The sequence below is a fragment of the Rhinolophus hipposideros genome, assembly GCF_964194185.1.
Source record: "Rhinolophus hipposideros genome assembly, chromosome: 3".
NCBI classification, from domain to species: domain Eukaryota; kingdom Metazoa; phylum Chordata; class Mammalia; order Chiroptera; family Rhinolophidae; genus Rhinolophus; species Rhinolophus hipposideros.
Genome location: NC_138049.1, coordinates 99908741 through 99933518, shown reverse-complemented (window position 1 = coordinate 99933518; position 24778 = coordinate 99908741). Strand labels below are relative to the sequence as shown.

General features: G+C 49.1%; 1 protein-coding gene across 2 annotated transcripts in view; it reads right to left on the bottom strand.

Moving 5' to 3' along the window:
- Nucleotides 1-18522: 18522 nt before the first annotated feature.
- KCNK5 (potassium two pore domain channel subfamily K member 5) overlaps nucleotides 18523-24778 on the bottom strand; it is a 37673-nt gene continuing 31417 nt past the window's right edge. For both annotated transcript variants that reach the window (XM_081039040.1, XM_081039041.1), the window contains 3 exons: nucleotides 23698-23864; nucleotides 23230-23398; nucleotides 18523-21196 (listed from right to left, as the gene is read on the bottom strand). In XM_081039040.1, the coding sequence (XP_080895166.1) occupies nucleotides 20331-21196; nucleotides 23230-23398; nucleotides 23698-23864 (1202 nt within the window). In that variant the 3' untranslated portion in view covers nucleotides 18523-20330. The remainder of the gene's footprint in view (nucleotides 21197-23229; nucleotides 23399-23697; nucleotides 23865-24778) is intronic.

Here is a 24778-nt window from a genome sequence, read left to right as displayed (position 1 = left end):
CCCTTGCCTGGGCCCCCATCACATCACACGCTGAGTTCTAGGAGGGTTTCTGGATGCTTGGTAGGACAGACTAGGGAAGAGGTAGGCTTTCATTGTTCACGTTTGTCAGAGGCTACTCTTTCTGCCCTCACATTGGCAGGAGAGGCCTGCCTGGGATGGGCAGTGAGCCAGCTATGTTTTCATTACCTGCTCCTGAGCCAGGACCAGGGGTGGTCCCACAGTCAGGTAAACAGCTGGCAGCAGCAGTTGGAGTGGCTAAGGAGCATTTTTCCACCAGATTGTCTGACCCTGAGAAGGCCAAAACCAACACCAGAAGATTCTGGAGGCTGTGTCCCGCCCACTGTCTGGGCTACTCACCCCAGCCAGCAGCTGGCAATGGCTCCCTCTCTGGGCCTCTGTCCTTCACACTTGTTTTCTCTAAGAGAGACTAGGAAGTACGTGTGAAGGAGGGATTGCAGGAGACCATAGTTGCTCAACCTCAGCACTATTGACATTTGGGGTCAAATAATTCTTTTCGTGGGGGCTGTCCTGTGCATTGTGGGATATTTTGCAGCATCCCAGGCTTACACCCACTAGGTGTCAGTAGCACTAACCCCTCCCCAGTTGCCAGATCTTTCCTGGGAGAATGGGGAGATTAACCCCGGTTGAGAACCACTGCTATAGATTGAAAAGTTCCTGATGTACCAAAGGAAAAAGTTAGGGATGGATGGAGAGAGCAGAGAGAGAGAGAAAGACAGAGAGCGAGAGGGTGGGGGAAAGGTAAAGAGAAAAACACATGGAAAGAGAAAAAAGAAGAAAGGAGAAATATTGAGAGTGAGAAAATGAGATAAAAAAGGAAACGAAATAAAGGGAATAAAAGAGAAAAGCAAGTTTAGAGATGGAGTGAAGGCCAGGCTCTGGAAGCCAGGAGAGGGCAAGCAGGTCGTAACAATGATTGTGCTGGAGTCTGGAGATATAATGGGGCCATGCAGCAGCTGGCGTGGGGCAAAGTAGCCATCTGATAATGCCAGCATTGTGGTCAACATTGAGGTCTTGGCCTCCCAAACCCTCCAGAAGCCAGGCCACAGAACAGAGCTGTCAGGGGTCAAGCTTCTCCTAGGTTTCTGGCCATGATGCTTTCTTATTGGGGTTGGAATTTGGATGTGGGTTCTCCCCAAATTTTCTGAATTTTTATCTACAGAAAATGGGTCATTGCTGAAGAGAAAGAATGGAAGACTGACCGTGTTTCATCTCTCCTCTTCTAAAACCCCGCTAAGATGATCATGGTAGGACATAGCCCACAAGCACAAGAGGAATGAAGCTGTAGAGTAGTCAGCAAAACTCGAGGAGTTGTTAAGGGGTGGACGTGGGCCCTCACATTGGCAGGAGAGGCCTGGGGTGGGGGGTGGAAGGATGGGCAGGATGGCAATAAGAAGCAGGTTGCTTCAAGCTATGGGTGCCTTGAATGGCTCAGCACTTGGAAAGGTCAGAGCCCTCTGAAAAGGGGTACAGGGTGGGGCTGAGGAGGACTGATTGCAAGTGGGTAAAGGAGAAGTAATAGTCCAGGTCCCCTCCCACTTCTTGCATAGGTGGCCATTGCCTTCCCTGCCCTAGCAGAAAATGGGCTGGCTTACCAACAGAGAGGGTTACACAGCTGAGAGAGAGCATTAAGTGCAAGTCTGAACCAAATGGAAAGTTTCCCTGAGCCCTTTTCCACTCAGCATCAGAACATTGGAAACAGGTTTGTAACCCCCAGCAAATTCTGGGGAGTCTCCCTACGGAAATTGGCCCAAAAGAAAAGTCCTTCAGATGCTGACATGTAGAGGTTTCTCAATAAAAAAAGTTGGCTTGCCACCAACTCCACTAATCATAAGCCCTTCTCATATAATAAGAACCTCAGTCTTAAATATGAATAGACAACAGAGGATCACTGGACATTGAAAGAGAGACATCACTATGAAAAAGAGAAACCAAAACAAGTGAATAAGAAAAACAAAACAAAACTCAGAGATGATGCAGAAAGCAGACCTCTTTTTTCACTTTGAGATAATTAACAATCTCAGAATTAAGAAAAATACAGCAACCTTTGAAACAAAAACTAGGATGCTATAAAAAGTAACATTCACAGAATAAGAAATAGCTCTTGAAGATTAAAAATATAACAACCCATGTCTTATCCTCACTAAAAATATTTAACCTAAATGTAACCATGATCTAACTTCCAATCTCCAGTAAATACATGGGGTGGAAAGAATTAAATGACATCATTAGGAAGCAACCAGACAAATCCAGAGTGTAGGACATTCTACAAGACAACTGCCTCGATCCATAAAATGTCAGTGTTGTAGGAGAAACAAAAAGATAGAAAAACTATTATACATTTTAAAACGACTAAGACCTAACAATCAAATGAAACTAGATAGCATCCCAGTTCAAATAGACCATCTATAAAAGAAAATTTGGACACAATTGGGACAATTTGAGTATGGACAGGACATTAAAGATGTTAGGGTATTATTAAAAATTTTCTTAAGTATGATAATGGTGGTTTGGTTCTGTAGCAGAGTGTCCTTCATTTTAGAATCTGCCGGCTAACATATTCCAAAATCAAGTATAATGTGGTCTATAAATTTCTTTCAAGTGGTTCTGCCAAACTATACAGGCAGTTAATAGATAAATGCATAACAGGTGTTTCGTCTAGTCCTGCACTATCTAATACAGTAGCTACTAGCCACTTGTGCCTACTAATCCCTTAAAACTCACCTGAATTGAGACATGCTATGAGTGTAAAAGACAAACTGGATTTCAAAGACAGTAAAAAAAGAAATATAAAATACCATATTAAACTTTTTATATGAATGACATGTAGAAATGATATTTTGAAATATATACATAAAATAGGAAAATTCATTCCGCCTGTTTCTTTTTACCTTTTTAATGTGACTACTAGAAAGCTTAAAATTACATATGTGACTCACATTATATTTCTAGTGGACAGCACTAACCTAGATGGTAGGGAAAAATATGTTAAATATACTATTTTTTCAACTTTTCTGTATATTTTCAATTCTTTTAATAAAAAGATAGGGAGAAAAAGAAACAAAGTAAAGATAAAGTAGAAGAATTTCTTTTGAATCAATGGTGGGTTGAAAGATAAAGTTTAGAAAATCCTCTTGAAAGTAGGATAAGAAGACAAAAAGTAAAGATTAGAAAATCAGAGAACCAATCAAAGAGGTGTCGCTCGAAAAGATAGAAAATAACAAGCAAAAACAGGAGCCAAAGGTCATGAGCTTCTAGATTGAAGAGGAGTTCTGAGGGCCCAACACCATGAATGAAAAATTATACCAACCAATGCACTGGGAAATAAGAAGATTCTAAAATGTTTCCAGAGAGAGAGAGAGAGAAAGAGAGTTATCACATACAAAAGCCTACGAATCAGGATATCACTGTACTTCTCCATAGCCACACAGGGAACTGGAAGAGAAAAGGAAAAACTCTCAAATTTCTGAAGGAAAAAAATTTCCAACCTAGAATTAGATACCCAGCCAAACTATCAATCAAGCCTAAAGGTAGAATAAAGATATTTTTAGACATGCAAGGTCTCAAAAAGTTTACCTCTCTTGCACCATTTCTCAGAAAATTATTGGAAGAAATGCTCCATCAAACAAAAAAAAGTAAACAAAAAAAGACAGAAGACATTGGACTCAGAAAACAGAAACTCCAATGTGGGAAGGAGGCAAAGGGAATTCCCAGTGAATGGTAAAGGGACTGTTCAGGATCCTAGCCATACAGCAGGCCTAGAAGGCATCCATCCAGCCAGGAGCAGAAAGACGGTCCATTCTAAAAGCAATTCACCAAGAGAAAAACAAACGGGACTGATAGGTTACTCTTCTGAGAGGAGTTTTACAATTGTGGCAGGGAGTTTGGGAATTAATTAGTGACAAAAACATATGAAACTAAGCAAACAAAAAACATGGATAACAAAATGTCCATGTTTTTTGGACATTGCCAGAAATAAAATGGAACTCAAGTACATCGTGTAATATTTACCTAGTCATGATAATATAAACACCAAAAGGAGAACTAACCATAAGTTGAGATCTAATATTGGGAGGACAGGGAAAGAAGTATGTGAGTTGGGGGTGGAATGGAGCTAATCCTCATCTTTTGTAGTAGGAAGATAATTTATACGAACTACAGTAAGATAAAAATAATAATGGGTTGGGCCGGCCCAGTGGCTCAGGCGGTTGGAGCTCTGTGCTCCTAACTCCGAAGGCTGCCGGTTCGATTCCCTCGTGGGCCAGTGGACTCTCAACCACAAGGGTGCCAGTTCAACTCCTTGACTCCCGCAAGGGATGGTGGGCTCCGCCCCCTGCAACTAAGATTGAACACGGCACCTTGAGCTGAGCTGCTACTGAGCTCCCGGATGGCTCAGTTGGTTGGAGCGTGTCCTCTCAACCACAAGGTTGCCGGTTTGACTCCTGCAAGGGGTGGTGGGCTGCACCCCCTGCAACTGGCAATGGCAACTGGACCTGGAGCTGAGCTGCGCCCTCCACAACTAAGACTGAAAGGACAACAACTTGAGTTGGAAAAAAGTCCTGGAAGTACACACTGTTCCCCAAAAAAGTCCTGTTCCCCTTCCCCAATAAAATCTTTAAAAAAAAAAAATTAAAGAAAAAATAATGGGTAAAAAATAACTATATGTTATTTAGAGAAGTGGAGAAAATAGGAAGAAATAGCTGGAAAGTCTAAAAGAAGTTTGCCTCTGGGGAGTGGGGATGGGGAAGGGTGAGGCAGGCAATTGCTGTTTTCCGTTACCATATGTGTAGCATTATTTGACATTTTGAAAGTATTTATATATATCACTTCGCTAAAAATAAAAGTTGAATTAAAAGATAAAGAGAAATCCAAGGTCATCCAGGGCAGGTCAAGTGACTGCCCAGAACTGGGGGTCATTCCAGGTGTCACTGCCTGTCAGCTGCCTACATAGTTCTTCCGGACATGGTTAGAGGGAGCTTTTTTGGAGAAACATTATCCTGCCTACCCCCATGACTCATAGGTTCCCATTGTTTTCACACCCCTGCCATTCTTCCACCATAGGGATGTGTGTGTTGATGTGTAGGGAGGGACAGAAGGAACTTTCTTGTGTTCTTTGTTTACTATGTGCCCCACTCCCATCCCCAGGGGTACAGGCTTCCTTGCCAGGGACCACGTGTCAGGCATGGGGCACTGGGTGCTAAGAAGGAGAAAAAATCATCTTAAAATACCCTCTGCCTGCCCATTATGGAAATTCAGAATCATGTGGTTGAGCAGGACCTATGAGACCAACTTGCCAACATCTCCAAGAGGTGGACATCGACATTTTGCCTGAGCACTTTGAAGAACAGGGAACTCAGTTCTTCAGCTGGACATTGTTGGGGGTCGGGGCAAAGTGAGGGACACATAAAGGTTTTTGTTGGTTCTAGGCTTTTGCAAGGGCTGTTCCCATGGTTGAAGCCATTTAAATATCCAGGAACCCATAGTTATAAAAGGTGACGGTCAATGTAAGAATATAGTTCTCAGGGGAACCAAGGCCTGCCTAGTTCCCTGTCTCTGCCTCTCTCACTATGTATCTGCTTTAGCCTCCTACTTCTCTCTGCACACCTTCTTTCCTACTCATTGGGTCATTCACGACCCCAAATGCCTGCCACCACTCCCAAGCCTCCATGACCTCACAGCTAAGCTCTCCACAGCTTACTGGCTCAGACTCTCACTACCTTAATTTCAAATGCCTAACAGGGTCATCTCATTGGTTCATCATGGTTCAAGTTTCCTCTCCTAGTCCGCTCAGCTTTGCCAAGGTGTGTCACATGGTTCAAAGATGGCTACCTAGGTAGGCTGTCCTATCTCACAGGACTGTGAATGGGGAAAACATCTCAAACATATACTACGTTCACCACCTTTCTCTCTCTCCCACACCACATTCATCCACGGATGCTTCTAACAAATATTTACCAAGTATTTTCAGAAAGGGCACTGGAAGTTTGAAGGTGGAGGAATCAGGGTCAGATCTATGACTTTGGGCAAGGCACTGCCCTTCTATGGGCCCCAGTGTCCTCCTCCGTAACATGAGGGGAGATACATTTCAGCTAGATTGGAGATTCTCAACCCCGAGAGAACATTAGAATCATCTAGGGAGTTTTTAAATAACATTCTGATAACTGGCCTCCCTCCTCTTCCCTCCCCCACCCCTTCCCACAGAGACTTTGATTTCATTGGTTGGTATAGGATCTGAGTGACATACTTTGCAAAGGCCCCAGTGATTCTAATAGGCAACCAGGGTTGATATTCATCATTAGATTACCATTAATATTCAATGACTAACATGATACTTGGCTTATAAGAGGCATTCGTTCAATAGATTCTTCTTGAGGGAATAAATTCCCCACAGCTGTAACATTTTACTTCAAGCTGAGGGGTAGGTTTTGGGATACTGGGAAGCTCAGAACTAGGGTCAGAAAGACACTGGAGGGAGGGTACACTGCCAGTTAAGAAGGAATCTCAGAGTGGTTCTTTGGAGCTGGACCAAGCTGGATTTTCCCGAATCTCTGACTCCCATGGGGCTTGGAGGCCAGAGGGCTCAGTGGGATGAGACCTTGGGGATCTGAAGGCCAGCACTGGGTCCTCCCCTCGACAGTTCTGTGACCTCAGGCAAGTCAATAAACCCACCAGATTTTCACTTGCAAAACAGGAATATATATTTCTCCTTTCTTTGGGTTGTTGGGAGGATTAAGGGAGACAAAAGATTGGAAAGCACTAGTGAATGTAAAGAATTATTCATATGAGGCCTAATCTCGGGTAAATCCCAGGTAAATCTGCCTAACTGCTCCCTGAGAGAGCAGTAGAGAGAAGGCACTACATTGTCAGGGTCTGACGTGGAAAATAACAGCTGTCCAGTCACAGTTCTCCCTGACACTTCCATGAGTCATTAAGTGTTTCCTAGCATGAAAAGAATGACGGTAATGTACTTGCTGTCCCTAAGGAGAGTTACATGGAGTAATGCCATGGGCTTTATGTGCTAAGCTTCCAGGTAGATTACGGTCCCCATTTTTCCTATGAAGAAGCAGGGCCAGACAGGTAAGTGACTTGCCCAAGGTTTTTAGCTATGAGAAGGCTGAGCCTGAATTTGAGGCAGCCCATGATTAGCCCATTACCCTACCCTCTCATTGGGGAAGTGGGACAGACACCCATGAACCACCTAGAGAGCAAACCAGCAGTCACAAATGTGAAGTCGCCTGCCAGGTAGAGAAGAAAACCTGGAGGGAGAACGGGGATCTGCGAAGAGGATCTTTCTAGGTTAGTGTAGAACCTGGCCACCCAGTGGAGGAAGAGCATGAAGAAATGACTTTTCTCATTCACTAATGTCTTGGGGTGCCTCTCCTGGCATTGCAGGGCAGGCTCTTTGCAGTTGAGAATTGGGATGTTACAGTGAGGGCTCTTTCCATGGTAAGAATCAGAGATCACATTAGCCAGCTCCCTAGCTAAAAGGAAAGAAGAGTTCATGGTCAGGATTCAACAGGTGATCTCAAGGAAATCCAGAGGTGCGACCAGCATCCCCTTGCAGAGTCCTGGGGCTAGATATGTCGGTGTCTGTTCTGGTGTTTATTCTTTTTTTCTGTGTCAGTGTCTTTCTGACCTGTTTCCCTAGGTCCCTCTCCCTCTCTCTCTTTCTGTCTCTCTCTGGTTTAATGTTGCTCACACGTGTACGCATACATACACACGCACATGCGCTCATATGAAATCTGACAAGTAAGTTTGAGAACTTGCCACCATGCTCCTACATTGGCAACAGTGTACAAACAGCTCGGGAAGGTTCTGTTACTGGAGAGTGAGCCCTTCTTGGTGCAAGGTCCAGCTTCTTGGCATCTCGTCCAGCAAAGAATTGAACGAGACACGGAAATACACTGGTGAAAGAGTAGTTTATTAGAAGAGATAGTACACTTCAAAGAAACAGAAGCGGACCGAGCAGTAGAGAATGGCTCAAGGGCCCTGACTAATGAGGCCTTGGTGGTTTTTATCTTTTTCTCTCAAATGGGCTGTTCCTGGGGCGGGGGACTACCTGATTGACATCTGTGATTGACAAGAGGCTATTACCTCATCGTCTTAGACTGTGCAGGTGTGAGTGGCCGGTTTGATCTAGTTGGGTACTTTGTACCCATTTGTTCCTCTTAGGGGTAGATAATTACAATGAAAAGAGGAAGTTTTGGACAAAGAGAGGTCTTTTAGGTGGTTGAAAATGCTATGGTTTATGCAGGAATGCAGAGATCCAATGCCTATCTCTAACTGCCTGCCTTGTTTTTCCGTTGAGAGACGTGATCCCCATAAAATGTCTATGGGAAGTTGAAGGACAGGAGGTCTGTTCTTCTGTATCTGCCTCCTGCTGGACATGAGCGTAGAGCTGTACCTGCCTATTGGGGATTCATGGAGCTGTCGCCCTATCTGATCTCAGAGTAGAGGAAAGGGTCTTGGGGTCCACCTGGAAGATAGTGTTGGCATCTTTGATTGCGACTGGCAATATTGCTGGGGCATCCTCTGTATCCCCAAGGCCCCTAAATGAGGAAAAATAGATTTCAATTAATAAATCCATTAGCTCTATAGAGCCTGTGGCCATTCAACCAGTCATTCAGGTGGCATCAATTGTCCAGGAGCTGGGCCCAGAATGGGTTGGAAAGAACATTAGGCTTCAGTGATTACAATCAACAAGTATACTGACCTGGGGGAATGTTACAACCTATTTGGTCTCTGGGATGGCCAAGAGTTATGGTCTGGAATGGCTTGGGGGATGTTAGGAAGTCACAGGCTTTTAATTAGTTATCTGAGGCAGGGGTGAGAAACATCCTGTGATTCAGGCTAGGAACAATCTTTAGTCTAAGGACTCAGAAACTGATTAGAATCAAAGCCTGGGGCTAAGGAGCTAAGAAGCTAGAGAAAAGGAGACTTAAAATTTCTACAGGGAGGAAGGCTTAAAACTTGTGTTGTGAGGGAGCTCTCCCATATCAGTTTCATAAACTTGGTATATCAGTGTTTCATAGCTGTGCTCGTGTCAACATGTGGTCATGTCTTGCTGAGTGGAGTTCATTGTTGTTGCGTGTTTTGGGGTGCCATCGCAAGAATGGCTGAGCTTAAATTAGAACAATGAGCAAACATTTAATGTCTTGGCACGAGTGGAAGTGAAATCAGGGACACGTTAGTCCAAGTTTATGGGAATAAAACCATGAAGAAAACAGTGTACAAATGGATCAAACATTTTTCTGAGGGGAGAGAGTGCGTCACTGATGAAGAGAGGTCAGGGCGGCCAGTAACAAGCAGAACTGACGAAAACATTGCAAAAAGTTGTTGAATTGTCTGTCAAAATCATTGGCTGACTGTGAGAAACATAGCACACCAACTAAACATCGACAGAGAAACAGTTAGGAAAATCTTAACTGAAAACCTTGGCGTGAGAAAGATATGTGCAAAAAATGGTCCCAAAGGAACTCACCGATGAACGAAGGTAAAACAGAGTCGAAGTTTGCCAAGACTTTTTGGAGAAGCAAGATGATATTTGGGCCGTTATCACTGGTGATGAAACATGGGTGTACCAATACGACCCTGAAACAAAGTATCAAAATGCACAATGGAAGTCAGCCAATTCTCCATGACCAAGAAAGTTCCCTCAGTCCAAATCAAGAGTTAAAACGATGTTGCTAATCATTTTTGATATCAGAGGGATTATTCATTATGAATTTGTATCAACTGGACAAAGAGTTAACCAAGTTTCCTATTTGAAAGGGCTGAAAAGGCTGCGTGAAAGTGAGACGACCTGAACTTTTCGCCAACAATTCATGCATTGCATCACGACAATGCACCAGCTCATCCAGCACTGTCTGTGAGGGAGTTTTTAGCCAGTAAACAAACAATTGTATTGGAACACCCTCCCTACTCACCTGATCTGGCCCCCAATGACTTCCTTTTCTTTACCCAAAGACAAAGGAAATACTGAAAGGAAGACATTTGGATGACATTCAAGGACATCAAGGGTAATACAATGACAGCTCTGATGGGCATTCCAGAAAGAGTTCTAAAATTGCTTTGAAGGGTGGACTAGGCACTGGCATTGGTGCATAGTTTCCCAAGGGGAGTCCTTTGAAGGTGACCATAGTGACATTCAGCAATGAGGTATGTAGCACTTTTTCTAGGATGAGTTAGTGAACTTAATTGTCAGATCTCATATGCAGTGCTCTGCCTTTCGCTGTGTGTTTATTCCATTGTCCTCTCTCTACAGTCTGACTTGTACGTGAGCACACTTTCTGCCCCACCCCCATAATTGTGAGGGCAGCCATGAAAGTGCTCCCCACAGACCTGCAGCTAACATGCAGCGTAACTGACCAAAGGCTCCAGCTGCTGCATCTGCAATCCACTGCCAAGTTCGTGCCCAGACTGTGGGATGTTGTAGCCAGTGACTTAGCAGAGGAGGGTGCCCAGGACCCACATGCGCCGCCTTTGGCTGGAGAACTCCCCGACAGCCTCGCCTAACCTTCCTTAGCCTGCAGGGTCATCTAGGATGCTTCCACCTTGCATGCCCCACTAAACCTGCATCCCTCACTCAGGATTGCACTTGCTTCTCAGTCAGATGGTGCTCCCAGCCTCTCAGAAATGCTTCCTTTCCAGTTGAATCCAGCCATAGCATCAGCTTCTTGGAGAACCTGCACTAACACACTGCAGTTCCATGTGGGTCATTAAGGATTGCCAATACCAATCCTACGTGAGCATGAGAGTGGAAGAGAATGGAGAAGGCAAACCTTTTCCCTGGGTCCTCTCGTAAAGTGCCCAGCACAGAGACTGTCGCAAAGCTGGTGGTCAATAAAAAGTTGTAGCTGTTAGAGGGACAGCACAACGTGGCCCACAAGCCCAGAGTGTGCCAGTGGCCAGCAGGGCCATGCCCGCCCTGAGGGGTGAGCTGTACTATGGCTGGCTTACTGTGGACAGCTGCCAGGAGGACGCCGGCGTGGGCCTGAGGGGCACGGGACGTGTGCAGCACCCACTTTTGACTGGGGCCGTGGACACGCTGCATGGGGCCATCTCATCCCCTGTCCTAGGGGTGGGGAATTTCTGGGACACCTTAGACACCCTCTTGCGTCAGCTCACAGCAGGCACAGGACGCCGTGTGTCAGTGTTTTCGCTCAACAATTCAATCCTTGCTGTCTTAGTCAGGATCCCAACCTGCCCCATCGCCCCAGTCCAGTGCCAGACCTAGTGTTTGCCAAGAGGGTCTCCCCTGTAATTAGGATACCCCGATGGTGGGGACTTGGCTAAACCACAGCTCAGTGGGGCAGAATGCAAGGCGGCTCCTGGGCCAGGCTTTGGGCAGTGTGAGAACTGCAGGCGAAGGCACAGACACTGTCTACACGGGCCCGTGGTCCCCTTTCTGCCCAGTTTGGAGCATGACCCAAGAGCTTCCGTGTACACACATGGGCAGGTACATGTGTAACTGCCCACCCATTACCCTCACAGTTGGTTCCCACGGGCCTTGACTGCTCACCCCAAGTCTGCACTGGTCTGAGGGACCCAAGGGAGTGCAAGTGACAACTTTATGAATTAAGTTCTCCCTGAAATCCAGATATTACTTGCTTCTTTCCAACATGGGCAAAACCTCACCTCCCCCGGCCCCCCTCAGCTCACACGGGGAGTCCGAAAGAAGGTCGGTGCAGTGCTCAGGTGAACCGTTAACACCGGGCTCTCTGGGGCGGGAAGAGCCCTACATTGTGTAGTTGCCCATTTTTGTGGTGTAAATACTCCAGTTATGGTTGATTCTAAGCGACCACCATGTCACAAAATGTGAAGCTGGGAAGAGGAACGCAATAGCACACCATTGTACTCCGGTCATAGATGCAAATAACCTCAAAAGCATGGATACTAGTAACATGTAAAGAATTAGAAAATGGTGAGTTTTGTGTATTTGCCACCTCTGTTCTTAATTGTATGTTTATATAATTTGATTTTTACTACAACCAGTTTGTCAAATTCCTGAAACTTTAACCACTGGCTTTCATGAACTGGTGTGAATGGGCTCCATGCAGATCACTGGGTCAGAACCTTTCCCCTGGAGTGAACTACTGAGGGTGGGAGTCAGAGTTGATTGAAAGAAGTCACGTCCTGGCTGCCTAGCTGGTAATGGTCTGTCCTTCATTTTCCTTCCTCCTCAGTTCACAATGTCAGGTGTTCTAGGCAACCTAAGAGAGACTCAACAAACACAGGCCATTGGAATTGGATAGTGTGGGATGTCAACACCACAAACAGAGCAGCTCAGCTGGCCAGAGTGCAGGTGAAGGAATTAAAGAACGAGGAGGAAGTTTAATATACTGGAGATAAACACAGATTTCAATGCAGAATGAAAACACAAGCAGGGAGGGATTGGCAGTAGATGCCAGAAAGACAGAGGGACCTGACTTCTGAGATCTCCAGCCAGGTATTCCCCTAACCTGGGTATTTCTGCGTTTTGCCCCAGACCTGCTGAGTCAGAATCTCCCCAGGCAGAGCCCAGGAAGTCACCATGGAGCTAAGATCCACTGATTGGTTTACCTCACTGGTCTTACAGATGAGGAGTGGCTGGGAGCTGCAGCCAGGGCATCATCTCTGGGCACCTTTGTCCCTGAGCACAAGAGCCTCACTCCAGCGGGCTTGTATGGTAGTTAATACCATGTTTCTCCGAAAATAAGACGTAGCCGGACCATCAGCTCTAATCCGTCTTTTGGAGCAAAAATTAATATAAAACCTGGTCTTATTTTAATATAAGGCTGGGTTTTTATAATATAATATGATATGACATGATATGATATAATGCAATATAATACAATACCGGGTATTATATTAATTTTTGCTCCAAAAGACGCATTCGAGCTGATGGTCCAGCTAGGTCTTATTTTTGGAGAAACACGGTAGAACTGAGTTCTAGCTGTGTGACTTTGGGAAAGTTACATAACGACTCTGATCCTCAGCTTCCAAATGGGGATCGTAATACAGACCTCACACTGTTGTGGGCATTAAATGAGATCATGGGCATAAAGTGTCCTGGTCAGTGCCCTTATGTAGTAAGGATCCCCATAAATGGCAGGTGTGGCTATTTAGGTCACGTGGCTAGACGGTAGCATACCCCAGTCCTCCAGGGATTGTTTAAACAGAGCAGAAAGGACTAGAGACCCCAGAGTAGAGAGATTTTGATATCTTGAAGGTAAAAAACTTTGATCTTGTGTAAGGAGTTAGAAGACCTAATGGCATTTGGTCTCAACTCTGCCACTTCAAAGAGTTTTAGTCTCAGGGTAGGAAATGCTGTTTGTGCTCCGTGCCTCAATCCCTCAGTCCTCTTCAGATGTCAGTGCAGTCCCAGGAATGCTGCCCGAGTGCATCCTCATAGCGCCTTTTGTTCCTCTCCACTCTTCCACCTCAGACCTTTCTCCCAAGCCTGGCAGAAGGCTGCTTAATTCCAAGCAAACCCAGCCAGGATTCCCATTACCGATTGCTGTTTAACCAATCACCCCAAAACTTAATCATGTATTCACTCATGACTTGCAGTTTGGAGGATGGCCGGGCTCTGCTCTACGTGGTGTGAGCTGGGGCTGGATGTCCAAGATGATGCCGTGGCTGGACAGGTTCTCTCTCCACGTGGCTTCTCCACGTGACTAGTTTGGTTCTTTGCAGCATGAGTCTCAAGGTGCTTGGGTTTCTTACATTGCAGCTGGCTTCCCCAAGAGCACAAAAGAAGAAGCTGCTAGGCCTTGACACATGGATTCCGGAAGTACAAAAGGTCACTCACACAACGCTCTGTTGGTCAAAACAATCCCAGGGCCAGCCCGTGTGAGAGGGGCATAGACGGCACCTCTTGTTGGGGAAGCAGTGAGTTCACTTTGCTGACCAGAATGTGGAATGGGGAATATTGTCATGGCCACTTTCGCACAACACAGTCTGTCATATCCAGCATGTGTGGGAGGACAGTGGGAATTAATGCCCCCGGGGCTATCCTTAACCAAGGAGGGTAGAAACTGGTGGATAAATGCATGTCCCCCATCCTTCAGAGGGACAATTCTGACCTATATTGGACAGGTTCTTCAGGGGAATCCCCAACAGAATTGAGACACAAATGCCCACAGTGGAACTAGCTCAACAATGCCCCCTAATTGTCTTTTCCTCTTTCCCTATCTTTATCTCCCCCTCCCTTCCTGCTACTTCCTCCAAACATCTCCCAGTTCTGGTCTTAAGCTTTCCTCTCCTGAGAAACCACACCAAGACACTCAGTTTCTTTGTTAGAAAATAGCCCCATGATGGGGGCTATAAAATGTTGTATCTGGCTCCCCAGGCTGCTGAGCAATCCTGCAGGAATGGATGTGAAAGGGCTTTGTAAACTGGCCTCTCAGAGCTGAGCAGTCACTGAGCAGAGGTACTCCAGAGGGAAGCGTAGGGACTGGGGGTCCCTGGGGTGGCAGGCCCAGTCCCCAATCCTCAGGGAGTGGTGAGGAGGCTGCCTTGGGGATGGTGACAGGGAAGGACAGAGATGTGGGGAAACACAAAACAGGGTGTGGCCAGAGGTGCTTTCTGAGGCGTGGAAAAGTAAGGTGTGCTGTGTCCCTGTCCTGCCCACCACAGTCGGGTGACTTAGCACAATTAGATGAGTCACCAGGCCACCGCAGCTTTGACAAGGCCCCTCAGGATCATTTCGCCGGCTTTGCTGGGACTTGCCCTCTGGAACAATCCTTGCCTCCTGATTTGGCCTCTGCTCCAGGAAGAGAGGTATTGAATTACCAATAAGAGAGTCCCGGACTCTGGCTCGTTCACCCTCTATTCAGTAAACACTGAACAGCTGAGCCCTCCTCCACACCAGGCCCTGAGGCAGAGATCCAAAAGTGAGCAAGCCCCCAGAATAAATAAATAAATAAGTAAATAAATAAAGTGAAAGTGAGCAGCCATTCTCTGCTGTCTCCCAGACTCCCAGCCGGGATCAGGATGGGAGACAGGAGAGAGGCAGCCTGAACAGCATCGAAGCGGCCGGTTTGTTGACGGAGGCTCTCTGGGCACAGAGGAGGGATGTCTGACCTGGAATCCAGAGTGGGTGCAGGTAGCTATGGAACTCTTCCCCGAAAAGATGAGGTCCACCTTGAACCCCAACAGATCTTCAGACTTAACCAAGGGACAGGCAGAGGAAACGGCATGGCCATGGGCAGGCTTGGCTCATTTGGGAAATTTCACTGTGGCTGGAGCCCAGAAAGAAGTGGAGGAGAGTGGAAAATGAGGCTGGAGAGAGAGGAGGGCAGGAAAGAGCAACAGGAGCTCCTGAGAAGTCTAAAGCAGGAGATAAAGGGGTCAGATTTGAGTTGAGGAGACATCCCACTGGTTGCAGTGATAACGAGGTGGGAATCCAGGTAAGGGGGCTCATTCATTCATTCATTCATGCAACAAACCTCTGTGGAGCCCCTACTAGGTGCCAGGCCTTGTGTTGTTGTGGGGCTTCCGGGTGAGGGGCTGCAGTGGCCTGGATGGTGGCCGGGATGGAGGGAAGGGGCAGAGATGTGGGGAGGTGCTCACACTGTTACGCAAACACGTCCTGGCAATTCATAAACTGGCATCTGGTTCCTGGACCAGTTGTGCATGAATTTGGAAATTGGGGACCTGTTGTTTCAGAGGTGGAGAGCTGATTAACAAGGCCGAACCCAAACCTCAGGGGCCCACAGAAGGGCAGCTATTGCAGGAGACCCCACCCAGAGCAGCGCCGCTCAGCCTGCCTCCTCCTTCCCCCTCACTCTACCCTAGGCTCAAGGAAGCTTTCATGCAGTCAGGCTGAGGATGACCTGGATTGGCCCTTTCCAATAAGGGGGTGACACTCACACATCCTCGTTTCTTTTTACCAGTCCTGGCATGGAGCTAAGTAACTCCTGCAGGATCACCATAGAGGGCACAGGCCCAGCTGGGACACAGAGTTTGTGCTTGTGTGTCTATTTTTGTGCTCCGCTCCCACTCAGATCGCAGATCCTTTGAGGGCAGGAACTGTCTCCTCCATCAGACTGGGTTATCTAAGGGTGTCTCCCCCATCAGATTAGGAACTTCTGGAGGGTAGCATGAGGAATGGTAACGGGAGCTGTTTTGCTGCTGCTTAATAGTTTGAATTTGCAAAAACAAACCAACAACCCCCTCAAAAAAAAAAAAAACAATCCGTTGTGAGGATTAAAAGACAAAAACTAGAAGAGACAAGATTGAAAGAGCCTTGAGGAATATGGTCAGTACATAAATACCAAGCACAAACCATGAAAAATGTCCAGAAATGACAGCAAAGTGACACAGGCTATAAGCTCCACGAAAGCAGGGATTTTTTTGTTTTTTGTACACTTTACACACTGTTGTTTCCCAAGTGCCCAGCACAGAGCCTGGTACGTAGTAGGCGCTCAGGGAATATTAGTTGAACAAATGAATGAGGAGTCCAGGTGGTGACTGTGGAGTGCAGAGGGCCATTTCACTACCAGGGCAGGGAGGCGTCTGGGAGGTAGCAGGGAAAGCCTAGGCGCTGGGAGGCTCCTGGGAGCAGGCCCACTGGCGTGGGAATGTCCGCCTCCGAGCTCCATGCATCTCTGGGAGTTGAACAATGCACCCTATGAACCTGTCGGTCTCTTATCCAGGTCTCTCTCGCTGACCCAGTCGTGAATCTGGTGTCAGCAGAGGGATTTCCCCACCAGGGTCCTCTCCCTTGACTCCCATACCCTCTACTTTCCATCCCTCTACAGCTCAGGCACTGTGACATGACCATGCGCCCTTCCTGGTACCCCTTCTCTGCTCTTGGCCCCTCAGGAACTTGGGGCCTCCAGGGCCCCACCCTCTGCTCCAGCTGCTGTCCCACTGTCCCATTTCCAGACCTTTTAATCAGAAAGCTCCTCGTTGATCTTAGCCACCATGGCCCAAGACCTCACCTCCACTCCAGCCTTCTATTTGTACCTTATCTGTGAGCACAATTCTGTGAAGCTGTGGCCCAATAGTCACTATGGCCTTTATCTGCTTAACTATCAATGGGGTTAAATAATCTGTGCCACAGGGGAGCTGCAAGCTGTATTTGTCAAAGGGCTTCATGATAGGTTAGTGGTAAATAAAGGTAGCACTTAGTATGACTAGTAAATAAAGGTAGCACTTAGTGTGATGGAATTGTTACACTGAGGCTGAAAGGGGCTAAAGCAAAACCAAAGAACCATGGGCGTGTGCATGTGTGTGAGGTGTGGGGAGATGTTGCAGAGGGAGGGATAGTAGCAAGTAGTTACAGAATTGGTCGGGTAAAACACGATCCTTTGTAAACCCATTCATGTTCTCATTAGAAATGTGGTTCACCGAAATCACAGAACTTTTTGTTTTTCCCAAGTCTCAACATTTTAACTGTCTCGTGTGGTGTTGGGAAGAAAGCCCTAAAACTGTCCTGAAGGAGGCCAATCTCAACAGAGCCGAGTGGGGCTCTATGGGTTTGAATCCGGGCTCCCCACCCACTGGGATCTTGCACAAGTCACCTCTCAGCGCCTGTTTCCAAGCGCTCTGAAATGGGGCTGTAATACCCATTCATTCACGTACCAGGTCTGACAGTTATGTTCCTGAACTTGTTGCAACGCTGTTGCTAACCTTTTTTGATATCAGAAGGATTATTCATTGTGAATTTGTACCAACTGGACAATTAACCAAATTTACTATTTGGAAGTGCTGAAAAGGCTGCGTGAAAAAGTTAGCCCACCTGAACTTTTCGCCAACAATTCATGGCTCTTGCATCATGACAATGTACCAGCTCACACAGCACTGTCTGTGAGGGAGTTTTGAGCCAGTAAACAAATCACTGTACGGGAACACCCTTCCTAGTCACCTGATCTGGCCCCTAATGACTTCTTTCTTTACCGGAAGATAAAGAAAATATTGAAAGGAAGGCATTTTGATGACATTCAGGACATCAAGTGTAGTATGACGACAGCTCTGATGGCCATTCTAGAAAAAGAGTTCCAAAATTGCTTTGAAGAGTGGACTAGGCACTGGCGTAGGTGCACAGCTTCCCAAGGGGAGGACTTCGAAGGTGACCGCAGTGATATTCAGCAATGAGGTGTGTAGCACTTTTTCTAGGATGAGTTCGCGGACTTGATTGTCAGACCTCTATTACTGAGTTAAAGCATATACAACAGTTCCGGGCACACGGGTGACATGTGTTTGCCAACATTGCCCCTACTTCTCTCCCTTTGCTCTCAACTCCTTCCTGGTTCTTGGACTCCTGCAATGCTCATTCGCTATCATTCAGATCTGTTAACTGTCACCTCCTCCAAGAGGCCTGTCTTGACCCCCTCATCTTAAGTAGCCTGCCATTCCTCCATCAACTTACCTTTCATGTTTTTATCCCTTCCGGACTACCCTAATTCTCTGGACCCCGAGGCTGTCCTCAGTCCTCCCTGCCCCACTACGCCAATCACTTTGCCCCCGACCCCAGCACCGTCTCCCACCTGTCCCCCACACAGCACACACCAGGCTCGCCTTTCTATCTCATGTTTTATTGTAAAAATGTTAAAATAAATTACATTTGACATAATCGTCAGTATGTACATACAGTGTGTGATTCCAGGACAGCCAGTGACACCCCAGCAAGGTGGGGTGAGGAAACTAAAACGAGCTCATTAAAACATTTCACAGAAAAATAGAAGACAGCTTTCTCACCTTGCTGCCGGGCCAGCATATCCCTGTTGCAGGATAAGTGGGGGTGTGGGCAGACATGTCCATCCATGTCTTCACATGTTGGGGGGCTGGGTGCGGTTCTGGGCCCATTTGGCCATACAATACTGGGGAGGGGGTTAAGAGGCGGGAGGGTGTTTGGGTCGAGGGTGATCACTCACCTTCTGCCCAGAATCCACTGTCTGTGACGACTTTGCTCCCCTGTGGGTCAGTGACCTCTCCCCTACCGTGTGGAGACTCTTGATATCATGACCTTGGCTGAGGTCACCAAGAAGGGCCCAAATGAGTTGGGGGTAAGAGGGTGAACACTGAACATCCCAATCCTTGGGACCCTGTTCTTTTACCTTCTCTCCTCTCTGGCTCTGAAGCCAATTACAGATACCAGGCATAGAAAAACAGCAGTTTATTTAAAAAATAACAAAACAAAACATGCAGGGCAGAGTGGGCCGGCCCCAGGGTGTGCATCATGGAGAGCCCAAGAACTTTGCCCGTCCCTCAACCAGAAACAGTTTCACATTATCTTTTGCTTCCTCCATCCAAGTCCTTTCCTGACACACACGTGTGTACAAGGTCCAGTGGCTGGAGGGAGGAGCTGGATTCACATATTTGGCCATTACCCTTCTGTGAGCCAAGGGCAAACTCAGGAGCTGTGAGGTCCTTGTTCTGGGCACAGGGGAGATGAGGAGGGTGGGGTGGGGGGTGCGGGGGACGCGGTGCAGGATGAGCCAGAGCTGCGCTCACTCCTGCAGCTCCCTGCTCACCAGCTCCAGGAACCCCAGCCTCAGTGGCCATGGCCTGCTACTACCTTCCCTTCCTCCCACCACTTCCCAGGAGGCAGAAGGCCTGCATCTACCATCACTTGCCAGAGGGTATCTGAGACAAGGACCTGGTCTCTGGGCTCGGCTTGGTCCCAGTAAATGTAAAAGGACCAGGACCCGGGCAGCCTGGGACTTGCTCTGGGTCCTCTGTATCAGGAGTGGTGCAGCACCCACACATTATGTCCTCGCTGCCTTTCCCGAGGCGACCTCTTCCCTACTGAGTTTTGCAGTAGGGGCCAGTCAGGCAGACAGGTGGGATTGGGGGGTGGTGAAACCCTTGCCGCAGCCAGGGCCTGAAGTGCTAGCCCCCACTCCTCAGCTGTACCTCCAGCAAAGGCAGGGCCCAGGTCTCACACTGCCTCCCCCTCTGAAATGCCCGGCTCAGGGCTGGGCACACAGAAGGAGCTCATGAACACTAGTAAGCTCAAATGGCCGCGGCCCCAGTCTAAGAGAACCGTGTGACATTCTCAACCGAATGAGAAGGCGAGGACCCACACAGTGGCCTCTTCAGAGTCAGTTCTGCCAGCCAACAAAGTCTTTGAACCATCAAATCCCCCAGCGGTGCTCAGGACAGACGCCTCCCACTGCCAGGGTGCTCGTTCAGCTAGAGAACAGAGGCCCTGTCCTGGGCACGCGCCATGATTGACAGATAGCATCTAGCTGGAGGGGATGGAAGGTGAGGAAGGCCCCTGGCCCCCCACTCCCAGTTCCTGGGGGTCCCAGCCACCGTAGGATGGCCCAGGATGAGGGGAACGGAAGCCATCCAAGGTGGAGTGGGGAGCCGGCCCCGCCTCACGTGCCTCGGGGGCAGTTTGCCTTGTTGTACTCGTTTATAAGCTGTTCGTAAGGCACGGAGAACTCGGACTCGGTGCTGGTGAAGGTGGACTCGTCTGACGAGGGGAGCTCGCCCAAGTTCATGGCCACCTCTGTCTCCGCCTCTTCCTGGGGCCTCTCCTCCCCGGCCAGGTTGTCCTCCAGGGAGGACTTGGACGTCTCCTCGTCCAGGAGGCTGGTTTCCTCGTTCACAAAGGTGATGCTCGGGTTCTGGAAGATGAGCGGGTGGTAGTCCTGGGCGTCCCACGGCTCCCCCTCCTCACTGATGCGGTCCAGCTGGTTAATGAACACCTCGGGGGTCGAGGAGCCGTCCCCAGGGGGCTCTGCCCTGGCCTCCTCGCTGGGGGGCCGCGACACGTGGCCTTTGCTGCGTAGTGTCTGAGACACCTCCTCCAAGCTGGGCACCCGGGTCTTAGAATAGAGCACCAGTGGGGCCAGGGAGGCCGGGATGGCTGGCAGCCCATTCCCCTGAGGTCCCGGCCCTGGGCCCGGGCCCCTCTCCCCACCCCCACTCGTCTTCATTGCTTTCTTCCCAATCTGTTTGATGAGGTCGTTGTAGGTCTCCTCCTTCTTGGACAGAAAGCTGAAGATGTTGACATCCTTGGAGGCCGTGTGCGCCGCCATCTGCAGAGCCTTTTTGGAGTGCGGGGAGCTCTCGAAGGACTCCTTCCGCCGTCGCCGCCGCTTCTTAATGGCCTTGTGGACCTCCACAAACATGCTCACCTTCCAGTTGACAAAGAGGGACAGCCAGGCCAGCCCCAGGTAGATCCAGAGCTCCACAAAGTAGCGGTACAGGGCGTGGTAGTTAGCGCTGGGGTTCACACCTGAGGACAGGAAGCCCAGAGGGTCAGCGGGACCTGGAAACACTCCAAGGCCAAAGCTGTGTTTTATCTGAGAGTGGACACAGCGCCGGAACACAGAGGGGGACACACTGAGAACAGAAGGAGGCCTGTTCTAGAACCTGGACTGCTCCATCATCCTGAAGGGCCTTGGCCCGGTCCCTCACGCGCCCATCCCAGGCCCCAAACGCCTGAGCCTCAGTTTCCTCAACTGCCAAAAGTCAGGAGAGTGGCTCCCTGGGTTGAGGGAGGTTCCAGGGGAAAGAGCTCTTGGGAGGCTGGCATTGGAGCCAGCACACGGGTCAGGAAAACAGTCCCAATGTTTGCCTTTCAGTTAGTCACTTACACCTACACCCGGCTATTTTATATACTTTTTGGTGTATATTTTAGTTCAGTTAAAACCAGAATGGAAATTAAGTGACATCCTCGTTGCTGGGGATGGGCTCCCTGGTTTAATATAAATGAGGCTAGTGGTCGGGCTGTGAGCACTGGTCCTGGGAGGAAATACTCTGGACAGCCTTGACTCTCCTGTGAGGTTGGACCTGCCTCGTGATTTCCTGTTTCTTCCCGCCTCAGACTGGTTCCTTCCATGGCCTGGAGGGCTCTGCCCACTCCCCGACCCCTTCCTCTGCGGCCAGGCTCCTGACACCTGCTCCCTGGGTCACCCTGCACAGTTCTGGTTCCTCTCTTACGCTCCCAGATGACCTGAGATTTGTTTGACTTTCCATTTCCAGGCATGTTGATCTGTATCGTTACGTATCCTGTGCCTCCCCTCCCCCCGGAGGCGGGGAGGAAAGCAACTTGGCAAGTGGACTAGAGAAAGGGGGCCTCCTCCACAGCGGGACCCCCTCGTCAGATGAAATGTTCCTCAAAGGCAGGGGCTGTGTTGTGTCTCCCCCTGCAGACAGGAGGTGCTGCTCGTCTTCCTCAGGGCTCCTGGGCACAAGCGGATTATGAGGACCAGGCACACACGCAAATAGCTGGGCCCCTAACTCATTTGATTTTCCACTGCCCTGTGAGGTAGGCACTATTTTAACCTAGTTTACAGACGAGCACACCGAGGCTGGAGCTGAGAAAGTACGATTACACGCCCTGCTGTGCTTCTCCAGCACCAAAGTTTCTCCTTAGCCTGCTCTGGGCCCCAGTGGCTAAACAATGGCAGGGTTGTGCTTCTGTCTAAATTTATCTCCCAATACAGCAGGCCCAGACCTGCCTGGTCAGTGGTGTTCAGGCCTCTCTTTCCGGTTCCTCCCACCCACTCAGCTGCCCCCTCCCAGCATTCCGAGTCTCCACTTACAAGGAGGCAGAAGGCTAGTGACCTGCCCCTGCCCCCTGGAAAGGGGGAGGGGGAGATCAGAGGCTGAGGTCAACTGGGCAGGGCAGCAGGCCTTGAGGAAACAAACGCTGGGTCAATGCAGCCAAATGGGGTGTCAAGAAGACCGAGAACCAGGATGCAGTGCAGGCCCCAGGCACAAGCACTGAGTGGCTGAGACCAGACAAAGGGGCCAAAGGGTCCCAAGAACCACATGCCTGCCTGGATTAAGGAGGGGAGGGAGTGCCTGGGACTCCGGGCTCAGGGCAACTTCGGGCCTCTGAGCCAAGCCTCCAGGACAGTTCCCTAAGCTCTTGTAAATGATGGAAAGAAGGCAGCTCTGTGACAGGGAGGGGCCCTGGCTTGGTCCAGGGGCTCTCTGGGTAACAGGCACAAACCCTGCAGGCAGGAGGCCCATCCCCTACCCCTGGTGTACCTAGGTACCTAAGTTCTGGAGATGGGGGAGAAAAGAGCGGAAAGAAGTCCCAAGGAAGGGAAATGGGAACGTCGTCTGCAATGACCCTGTGCCTTGGTTTCCTCCTGCCACTGGCAGGGTGGGGTAAGGACCCCACTGGGTGAAGAAGTACCCAGGACACTGAATGCCTCCTGGGGCTCCCAAGGAAGGGCGGATGAATTGAGACTGGAGAAGCAGAGAGAGAAAGTGGAGAGGCAGAGGCAAGAGGGGAGGGGAGAGGGCCAGACTCACCGGCCACAAAATCGCCGAAGCCGATGGTGGAGATGGTGATGAAGGAGTAGTAGAGGCCCTCGATGTAGTCCCACTCCTCGGTCACCATGAACACGAAGGGTGGGATCACCAGGTGGACCAGGACGCCCCACACAATGAAGATGGCTGTGCACGTAATCTGCGCCTTCCGCTGATGGGGTGGAGGGGAGACCAAGTCAGACAACAGTGGAGACTAGGGGAACCCAGCAGGGACACCCAGAGGGCTGAGGAGATGGCCAGAGGGGAGGCCACCGGGTACCACACCTAAGGAGGCTTGCCGCCCAAGGAGGGAGGGAGGAACCATGTTCCCAGCCTGACCCAGGAGGGCAGGGGACTGTGCAGCTGCCCTCGTACCTTCTGTGCTAACACCTGTCCAATCCTTGAAACATCCCTACCCTCCCGTCACCTGCCAGGATACCCCCCGCTCAGCACCTAGGGTTGGGGACATACCAGGCTCACGCCTCTCTTGGTGAGGAATTGGCCCAGCCTCTTTGCACGTCCCCCAAAGAACTTGCCCAGGGCACTGATCCAGGTCAGGCAGAGTGGCACCCCGAAGAGACCATAGAAGACACAGAAGAGGCGCCCAGCAGGGGTCTTGGGGGCCACGTTGCCATAGCCTGAGGAAGAAGAAAAGTGAAGCTAAGAATGGACCCAGACTGAGTAACCCCTGCCTCCATAACACTCTCTCCGCGCGCCACACACACACACACACACACACACACACACACACAGCTTGAGGGAGGCCCATTCTCTAAGATCACTTGATACTGATCTAATATCAATACTTAGGAAATGACATTTCCCTTGATCACACTATGATTATGACCGATCATAGTAATTATGCTGGTGTGGGCTATGTCTCTGCCACCAGACGGGAAGCTCCCTGAAGGCAGACTAAAGCTCCGCCATTATTAACTAGTCTTTATGGCATCAATGTAGAAATCTACACCCCAGAGGTGCTGTGGTAGATGGTCTCCAAAGATGGACATTCTTCATTCCTTCCGTTCTTATGCAAGCATGCTGCTGCCCATGTCATGCTGTAGTCTCGTTCCCCTCCCTCTGAACCTGGGCTTTAGTGACTTGCCTGACCATAAAATGCAGTGAAAGTGGTTATGGGTAGGCTAGAGCTAAGAAGCCTGTTGCTTCTCCCCTTGTTTGCATGAAATGCTTTGCTTTTGGGATTTTTCCCTCCTGGAACCCAGCTGCCATACTGTGAGGTGACCGTACCATTGTGTTTTCATTCCCAGCTGCACTCCCAGCCAACAGCCAGCATCAACTACAAAGCACGTGATGGAAGAAGACATCTTGGATGTCCTCCAGGTGAGCTTGCAGACAACTAACTCCAGTCCCTGCCACCATGAGTGCCACTGCTTACAGACCTCAAGCAAGAACTGACCAGTTGAAACCAGTCAGCCCACAGAATGGGGCAAAAAATAAGGAGCTGTGTTTTCAGCCACTAGCTTCTGGGGTGGCTGGTTATGCAGCTACCCACAGATAATCAGAATAGACACCCAGCTTGGTGAGCAAGTAC